Source organism: Branchiostoma belcheri, unplaced genomic scaffold (genome assembly GCF_001625305.1).
Source record: "Branchiostoma belcheri isolate BF01 breed outbred unplaced genomic scaffold, Haploidv18h27 scaffold11, whole genome shotgun sequence".
Classification (NCBI taxonomy): domain Eukaryota; kingdom Metazoa; phylum Chordata; class Leptocardii; order Amphioxiformes; family Branchiostomatidae; genus Branchiostoma; species Branchiostoma belcheri.
In genome coordinates this window covers 190,163-199,920 of record NW_017802491.1, presented here as the reverse complement: position 1 = coordinate 199,920, position 9,758 = coordinate 190,163, and the positions used below count along the sequence as shown (strand labels likewise).

At 40.0% G+C, this 9,758-nt stretch overlaps 1 protein-coding gene and 1 long non-coding RNA gene across 2 annotated transcripts in view; one reads left to right on the top strand and one right to left on the bottom strand.

The window, feature by feature from the left end:
• Window positions 1-9,758, bottom strand: part of LOC109481784 (tyrosine-protein kinase SRK3-like) — an 18,085-nt gene that overhangs the window by 7,430 nt on the left and 897 nt on the right. The window contains exons 2-4 of the mRNA XM_019784377.1: window positions 7,795-8,001; window positions 6,960-7,141; window positions 6,441-6,515 (exon numbers count right to left, since the gene is read on the bottom strand). Of these exons, the coding sequence (XP_019639936.1) occupies window positions 6,441-6,515; window positions 6,960-7,141; window positions 7,795-8,001 (464 nt within the window). The remainder of the gene's footprint in view (window positions 1-6,440; window positions 6,516-6,959; window positions 7,142-7,794; window positions 8,002-9,758) is intronic.
• Window positions 1,767-6,109, top strand: LOC109486123. The gene is made up of 4 exons (XR_002141174.1): window positions 1,767-1,900; window positions 3,454-3,593; window positions 3,846-3,911; window positions 5,480-6,109. It is a non-coding gene; the product is annotated as an uncharacterized LOC109486123 (long non-coding RNA).

Genomic DNA, 9,758 nt, shown 5'->3' with positions numbered 1-9,758 from the left:
TGGGAGGTTGTGTCCATTTGGACCAAGCATAACCAGAATTTAACTACTAGTATATCTATATACAAATATCTGTATCTAAAGGAAGTCTACCTAATTCTGCTCTACAGGCGACATTGCTTACTATTTCTAAATACACCAAGAACATTTTTACAGAATTGGTTGTGTACATTTTCGATAGGTGAGGTCTCATATGTAGTTTAATATAATATTTCTTGTGGACATCAGATATTGATGTTCAAATTGATAGGTTGTTAACGTTAGGTAAGCATAACCAAATCCTTCGACTAGATCAATTTTGTTATAGGACAATTATTCCCCGGGTAATCATTCTCAATGGCAGATTATTTCCTGTACATTTAATAGTCCTTTATAACAGACTTACGTTTCACCTAAAATTAAAATCACACAAATCTATCACAGTTCCAACAACAGAGGAAGATTTTTACTTTTTACGATCGACACAGGTGTCCTATAGGGCTCTTTTTATTCATAAATACATTGGATGTTGTATTACCTTCTAAGGATTGCCAGGCCGTAAGAAGCACGCGGAAGGTCCCCATTTGGACAACCACACAGAACTGAAAACTAGTCCTTGTAGTGGTGAAACAGACCGCCGTACGCGTGTTTCCCTGTTGGGGTCGGAAAACACCTCTAAACTGACCCGCTGAGACTGGTTACCAGGCTTGTAAACTCTGAACTCAGGCCGCGAATCTGTACCTCCCTGTGATGACTGCCTCAAACCAAGCCAAAGTGATCTCTCTTTCCAGCCCCACAATCAGTCTGCTTTCCTCACATACCTACAATCATACCCACATGCCTTTCCCACATGCCTTTCAAGTGTATGTCCTACATTCTGGACCACTTTCCTTCGAAGTGAAATTCCAGGAAACCCTTGCGACATTGTGGAAATTGAACAGATTCACAACTGAGCAGACACATGCTGATTCACATTCCTGTTCATGCCCCGGCCCCGGAGGCTAATTGCCAGTTACAAACATAAAAGAAGAGCAGTATATAAAATAACTAAAATCTACAAATGAAAGGTATTTGTCTAAGATTATAGCTACATGTATGTCTAAAACTATGTCTGAAGGGTTTGACTTCTCTCTTGTAAACTGAAGAAGACATGTGTATATCTGTAAGTCAGAGTCCTTCTCAGCATTTCCCCAACATGTTCAGGGTCACAATGTTGATTCGGAATGCTAATGCCACAAAGAGGAGTATCCATTGTGATCTAACACGTTGCAATAAAGTTAGTCTACGGGTATTTGTTGGAAGGCTTTGCTGTAAGAGGAGAGCATCCATTTGAAGGGAGTGTGAGGTTGTGCCCATTTGGACCAAGCATCTACCTAATTCTGCTCTACAGGCGACATTGCTACTATTTCTAAATAGATATAATAAGAATTCTAGGAATTGTATACTATTAGGCATTTTTGTCCACAGGCATGCGGAATGTCCACAGGCATGCGGAATGTCCACAGGCATTTCTCTGACCTACATCTATGCCCACATACCTGGAACCCTGAAGACCTGTCTGCCCCAGATGGTCCTACTTTCTGTGACCCCGGGGCTCGTTCACTATGCGCTCAGGGGAGGAGTGTACTGTATCTGTCTAGACCAAAGTCCAAGTACCAAGTCTTCCTCAAAATCATGAAATGATGGCAGTGCCATGCAAACAATAACCCTAACAGCAACCACCGTCGCCATGGCAATGTATGTTTTCATTGCCAGTCTTGTTGATTTTGTTATACCCCAATTAAAAACGGACTCTCCACCGGCCGGCGGCGCAGCACCGAGGAATTACCGGGGAGCTCCGCTGGTATGGTCACCGGACTAGACAGGGGAAGCGCGCCGCGGCAGCCGGCTTGGTCAGCGTGGATTTTTACTTGGAACAAAATAGGTAAGTTCTTAAAACTTCGTTGGTTTCTAAAATCTGTCTGTTATAGTTTTACACTGTTTGCGGGCGCTAAAGCCTGGCTACCGTAGAGGTACAGAGGAACCTACGAAGGACGGGTTGAAGCTATTAAAAACTTCCTAATGTTGTAATGTGCCATAATCGTATCAGTCTAAATTTTGCAATCACAGCCGTGTTTTTGCAGTGTCACATGTCTGTTAGTTGTTGTACTAGTACACAGTCGCCATTTTTTTGTGTACGAGACTAGTATGTACTTTGTGTTCTGTATATGTATGTTTAGTAAACTTTCCCCTATTTCTGTTCGAAATTCTTGGTATCTTTCAAGCAGACTTTTTCGAGATTTCTACAACTTTTTCTATGTTATTCTGGTTTTATTGGATCTCCCTATGTTGTCGTCATGCCCCCGGGTATTTCCTTATTGTGGTTCTAAATGGGTCATCACTATTTGTGACGCTATTTACTAGTATCACGTACAGTTTCCGACAAAGATTCAGACCTATAAATGCGGAGGAACAGTTCTACTAACCTTAGAGAAACTGAGCCTCAGAGTAGAGAACTAGAATAAGTTTTTCGCCTTCGATGAGGCGTGTTACAAGGATGAGGGCGCTTGGTCTGAGAATCGGCTTTACCCTTTCTTGACTATCAGCTTTTGATTAATTTGTTCCTAGTACATGTATCACTCGCAGTGGTTTTGGGAATTTTTTGTGAGTTCGCTTTTACGATAAGAATTACAAATTATTGTTTACGGATTCGATGGCCGGGCAGAGTATCCATCATTGTCATCGTGACTTGAACGTTTTATTTGTGTGATCGATGTTAGAAATTTAAGTTCTTGGTTGTGTCTTCAAAGTTCCGGTGTCAGAATTTGGGTGTTGTTATATCATGACTGATCGATACATCATTGTTGATCACTGACTCGGAGTTATAGAAAGTTTAAAGTTGCTTGTTGGCTGTTTACCGCACGCGTGCAGAGAAGTTGGAATTTTAGTTTATTACGCATTAAAAATGTGCGCCACATGACGTCAACTTCCACCGGGATCACGTTTTTCGGCCTTACTTGATATTCTCGGACTCCCCTTTCCGACAAAACCTTAGTGTTCAAATTAGTGGCTTAGGGACATTTTGAAGGCCCCAGCCATATACTCTGCTGATTTGCCAGATTTTTCCAGCTGGCCTTTCTAATTATTATCGTCCTGTAACTGAGCCCGTAAAATACCCCTGCATGAAATACCTCTGGGCGGGCGGGCAGTGCTGATTTTTCTCATCTTGTTCTTTGTGTGGTTTATTCCGTCCATTTAGCTTACAGAATTTTAGCACTATTTCATTACAGATCCAACTGGTGGTCTTTATCAGGTATCGACGATCAGTATTTTAGTGATTTTTTTTAATAGCTGCTCGTTTTTAGCTGCTGGTTTATGTAAAGTTTGAGCCACCTGACGCCAAGTTCCGCAAGGGTTTTCCGGCCTTACCCTTAATTCTCTCCGTCAAGGCTCTTCTGTCCAGTAATCCCGGGCGTTTGGTTTTTCTTGTCTTTCCAGTAAACCCCAGACATACAGTGAGGGATACCCTACTGTTCTACACTTAACACCGGTGCCGGCATATAGGGTTATGCCCGCACTTGCCAACGACTCGGGGTTCCGAACAGTGGAGACCATCTGAGTGCACGAAGGCAGTTTCAGTACGTCATATACTCATCTCTAGGTCAACGCCATTATATTGGTTTTAACAACTTAATACTATTCACACAATTGCAACTTGATATTATTTCCGCGTATACTGTACATACATGTAGTTTACCTGCTGACATCCCAACATAATAAGGTCCAAGTTTCACATACGTGGTCACGCTGAACGCTGACGAACTATGCTGAATAATGCAACCCTAGAATGCAACAAACTTAGCTAACGTGTTCTACATTGTTTCTTTCAGCTCTACATGAAGACAAACACAACAGTTACTCAAGAATACAATCAAAAAGTGGAAGAAAATAACCAGGTGAGTGCCTAACCATCCTTATTTTATGCAATAGTGTTCATAATCACGATGGTTAAGCAATCACGGTTCGCATCTGTAAATAGTACTTCTTTCATTAAAAGCTGTGTGAGTTTTGAAATACGGTACCATGTTTACTATGATGTCATTGCTGGGAAAACAATGTAGCCTGGGTGCCAGGCCCCTGTGACACGATACTCCATTCAGTCGGGGAAACCACACGCCCGGAACCCAGAATAGATACTCTAGATAAATTAAAGAAGGAAGCCAGCTCCGAAACTGGGGCGTGTTGGGCAATATAGAGGCCCGATCGAGAGGCTCAGAAAAAATCACTTTCTTTCTCCTAAGCGAGGAGGTAAGCTCCTTGCCGAAGTGCTAGGGTCTGGCACACATGGTATTCATAATGTAATTATATATATTACCTGGCAGCAGAAAATCTAATACGACATGTATACTTCATGATGTCACAAATTTCATTGCCAGAAAAGGGTGTATTTATGTGTCCGCTTCATTGCATTCTTTTGATTAATCGACTCACATGCTTTGCATATTTACATTTATGTGTAAACTTGACCCCAAATCTTGTTAATTTAAGTTAATCATAGCTGGCCAAAGTTGGCATAGATTCATTACCTTCGCCAAGAAGGTTATGTTTTCAGGGGCGTTCGTGTATGTGTGTGTGTGTGTGTGTGTGTGTGTGTCTGTCAACACGATAACTTGAGAAGGCCTTGATGGATTGTCTTGATACTTGGTAGGTGGGTAGGTCTTGATGAGACCTCAAAATGATTAAATTTTGGACCCCCTAGCGGCTTGTTATGGTACTGCAGCTGAACTTCCGGTTTTGATATCTCATGATCTAGACATGCTTTGGGGATGAAATTTAGATGGTAGGTAGCTCTTGTGCTGGGGAAGAAGTGATGTGAGTTGAGGCCCCCTAGCTGCTTGCTCTGGAACTGCAGCGATATATTCTTGAAAATATTCAAAAGGGGATAACTCAAGAACCGGTTGACGGATCGTCGTGATTTTTGGTATGTAGGTAGCTTACGTGATCCTTCATATAATTATGTGACAATTATGCAAATATGGATATAATTTGCATAATTTATGGGGAAATTCTATAAATCAGCTGCATTCCATGATAGGACAATTAAAGCTTGTGACATTGGTAATTGACAACGAGAGAAACCCAGGAAGATATTGATTATGTTAATAATGACCTAATTTGCATAATTAATGAGAAAATGTTATAATTATGTAATGATAACTGCCTGGAATTTCATACTTGTGGTATTTGAAAGTTAAATTGAGGTGAATATCATTAAACATAATTTATTCAAATCAGAACCTCATTTGCATAATTTATTAGGAAATGCTAGAATGCATTGTTTGTTAATTTTTTGGTTGAGATTATGATAAAATGATATAATTCATGAAAATCAGGTTCCTATTTCTTTAATCAGGGGGGAATAATCTAATCTATAATTTGTCAGTCATAAAGATTAACATCATTTGGCGAAGGTATGAGATCGGGGAACTCTAGTTTATGCTCTTTTCTCTCTTTATACCCGCAGGTTAACGTCACCATGCCCACCCTGAGATGCAGACTACAGCAGGAATTTACTGGCCAGCACGAAACCTAGTCGTGGAAGGATTGGGGTGTGCATTCATGTGTTTCACGCAAGAAAGTTGAAAAACAAGCACTGAATGCAACAGCATCGTGAAAGCAAAGAAAAATAAAAAAAGAAAAAAGCAAGACTGACACAAACATACAAAATAGAAAACACACAAGTGAATAAATTCCTTACAAAAAACATCACTATCACATGTATCACACAGTTAAGTTATAAAAAAAAACGACAAGCATCATATAGTTGAAACTAAAAACATATTTGAAGCATTATAAGATTGAATATGCGCTGCACCTTGTTCTTTCTTATTAGCAACAAAATTTGTTCTTTCTTGATAGAAGAAAACATATTTGAAATATCAATAAAGACAATCATTAATATTCTGTGTGCAAAAAGCCACAGTTTGTCCGAAAAGGCGCCTTTTGCATGCATGGTAACATAGCCATAGGCCTTTTCTGCTTGGTCTGATGACCACAAGGCCAGAGGCTACCTCAAAACCAATTCCCTAGGGAATGCATTCGTGCAATTTTTGAAATTCTTTCAAAGCGATCGTAGTACTTACACAAATGCCTCCGCCCCTGAGGCGTCGCCAAAAAAGCCCGGTCTAGGTAGGGTTAACTAGAGCTTTCGACCAGTCACGCTGGTCTTCCTCAGTAAACATGTAAACGCCATCGCACAACAATTGTACAAGGTAATTGGCATCTATTGCTAACAAACAATGAGGCTAATCTTGCCTATAAAGTGTGTAGTATGGGATGAGAATGTGCTTTTGCAGTTCATGATAGAATTCAGAGCATTTAGGCGTATGATATAAGCTCATTCTGTTTACAAGGCTGTGTCTTATAAACACAGTATACATGCGTGCGTTCTCAATGATTATATTGTGTGTGGACTGTCTGCTTACCATTCCGTTTGCTATCTGCCGTGCTACCTGGTAGATCTTCATGTCGTCGAAGTCATACATGCTGTCTTGAAGCCTCTCATTCAACTGTAGATTTACATGAAAAGAGTCAGCATGAACATAACTTGGCTTCATCATAAGGTATTGTAATGGTTAACATACCAAAAACACCAAAGGGACATTTAATTTTCAGACACGAACTTTTGGTAACTGCGAAATCGCAAATAATTGCTTGAGGGCTGCATAGCAAGCAAAAAAAAATGAAATACATTAAGTAAAATGGGCCAACAGTTTCTAGATCTATCGAGCCATACACACACGTTGAAATGTTGAAATGGGTGGCTGATAACTACAAATTTGGCAGATAACTTTACAAGTAGTTTTTTTTTAAACTTTAGTCACACATCATTATGATTATTCATCAAACAAAATAGAGACAGCAGTTTTTTGATAGTTTTACCATTACTGGCAGAATAAGAACACATTTAAAGATATCTACATTAAAGTTACGTATACATGTACCTTCCTGCACTTGAGTAGGAAGTTCTTAAGGTCTCCATACGGCATGTACTCCGTCACCAGGTAGGGAGGGTGGGACAGTGTGCAACATCCCACCAGACCGAGCAGGTTGATGTGGCCCCTCAGGGTGATGGTGGTGTCGACCTCTTGTATAAAATTCTGTATCTCCTCTTCCCTCGCGTTCTCTGCAAATTTAACAAAAACCTGTCATTGTTGAAGCTTCACCGGTGCAATTGCTCAGGGGGTAGAGTGCTTGTTTTGCTTTTGGGCCAGATCATATCAAAGATTAACTTTATCTGCTTAAGTGCTATGTGCCATGCTTTCAGCCATTATTCAATTCAATTCAATCCAATTCAATTCTTTATTAAGATATCAAACATAACAAACATGACATACAATGTTGCCTTAATGGCGTTGATATTTACAAGATAAAATATAAAAAAATATATATATTTACGGCAACTATAAAAACAGTACAGTAGGTGTACAACCCAGATATTTGCAAAGGTCCATTATCTTGTGCCAGACTCTATCTGTACAGTCCGGTTATAGAGTCTGATTGACTGGTGAATGAAAGAGTTCTATTAATATAATAGTCTTTTTGTTCTGGCGGGGGGATATAGATAATGTTTTTGTTTCTAAATGAACGACCGGTAGCTGTAGATGTGGAGAGAGGGACAAGGTCATGTAAGGGATGGTCTTCTCGTAGCATCTGTGTGAATAGTTTGACGGCAGCATCCTCGCGCCTTGACTTGAAGACGTGTGGCAAAATAAATCAATGAAGCTCCTGGCGTTAGTGAAGATAGAGTATCGTAATAACCAGCTGACGTTGACTTACCACGGACAGTTTTGGCCACCACTGTTTGTTCCGTGAGAAGACCATCAACAGCTCTCTTTAAAGTCGCAAGGAAGGCGATACCGAAGGCTCCTCTGCCGATCTGTTCATTCAGTCGCAGATCAGTCGGGTTTACCTCGTACTCCAGGAACTGTGGCCGAGCCGGCACAGGCGGGGGAGGTGGTTTACGCAAATCTGTTAATTTTGCATCTGGGAACAAAAGCAGTGAAACAACATTATGAGTGTCCCCAATAGGGCTCACAGTGTAATACAACAGTATACATCATCAATATACCCATTTTTCTGTCTTATTGAATACAATACAAAAATATGCATTTGTATCAATGAAATACAGAATTGGTGAAGTCAGTTAAGCTTTTAGCAACGCAACTTCTAATTAATTGATTTATACGTGCTTCCTGTTTCTAATACATACATGTAGCATGACTATTTACTCAATAGTTTTTGCGCATTGGTACCGAATAACAGAATGGAAAAACTGCAAGTATGTCATGATATCATATACCTAGAATATCTGGATGAAAGTCAAACTGTTTTAATTCATAGTCGTCACTTTTTCGCTTTCTGCCGCGCCGGTATCCCAGAATCCCCGCTACTACTCCCAGTACAAATAGTACCACAGATGGCACCACGGCAATCATCACCACGTGTAAGGTGGACAGTCCCGCTGTTTCAGCTGAATCAGTTACTGGAAATACTGTACATGGAAGTGAATATTCATGTGTTTAAAGTTAAAACATTTTGATCCAAAAATAAAGCAAAGACATATCCTCACCTAGAACTTTAGACGAGCCACTTAGGTCTTCCTCAGTAAAATGACCCAGTGAGATTTTTGCCACGTGGCTTTTCTTAAGTGTGACGTCAACACTGGGTCAAAGGAATCCTATAAACAAATCACACCTCAGAAAAGCCACGTGACAAAGTCTCACTTGGTTAGGCTATTTAAGACCAGAGTGAAGGGTCAAAAGCTCTAGGTGAGAGGATATCTTTGTGTTGGATCATATGTTTTGACTTTAAACATGAAACTAGTAGTAATTAGGAAAAGATACGCATTATTTCTATATTAGGGAGACACCACTTAGATACGTTGTAACAGTCTGTCAAAAATATTAGAACTATACTTCACTTTGGAAAAATCTGAAAACTTAACGAAACATAATCATGGGAAACAAAGAAACCACCGACGGGCGCATGTTGGCTGAGTGCCACAATATTAAAAGCTATCACCTACTGGAGCAAATGGGCTGCACGCCGGACCAGCTCTGGTTACCTCCATGAAAAATGGAGGTATTGTTTTTGGCGTGTCTGTCTGTATGTATGTATGTGTGTGTGTGTCTGTGTGTCTGTCTGTCTGTGTTTCCGCAACTTTGTGGTCAGCATAACTTCAGAACGCCTTTATGGATTATGATAATATTCTGTATGTTGGTTAGTCTTAGGAAGACAAACGTCAAGGTCGAATATGGGCCTCCTGGTGGATGACCTTGGTACTGCAGCAGAACTTTCGGTTTTGTATCTTTTGTCCTGAACATGCTATGGTCTTGATGTTTTGGTGACAGATTGGTTTTCCTGTCAGGAATAAGTAGTGTGAGTTTGGTCCCCCTAGCAGCTTGTTTTGGAACTGCAGGGCACTTTCTGGCGAAATGTTTAAAAGCCAAAAAGTCCAGATAGGAACAACATATTTTCATAATTTTTGGTGTGTACGTAGCTAAGAGAGAGATGTACATGATTAAATGCAAATTATGCAAATGAGGACTTTATTTGCATATTCAATGAGGAAATTCTATGATTACAGTGTTTTACATTATACTACTTTCATACATGTAATGTATGTAACCTATGGCAGGCAGATCATCAACAGATACTAATTATGCAAATGATGACCTAATTTGCATAATTTATGCAAAAAGTCTATGATTTTTATGTGATAATGGAATGTCATACTTTGG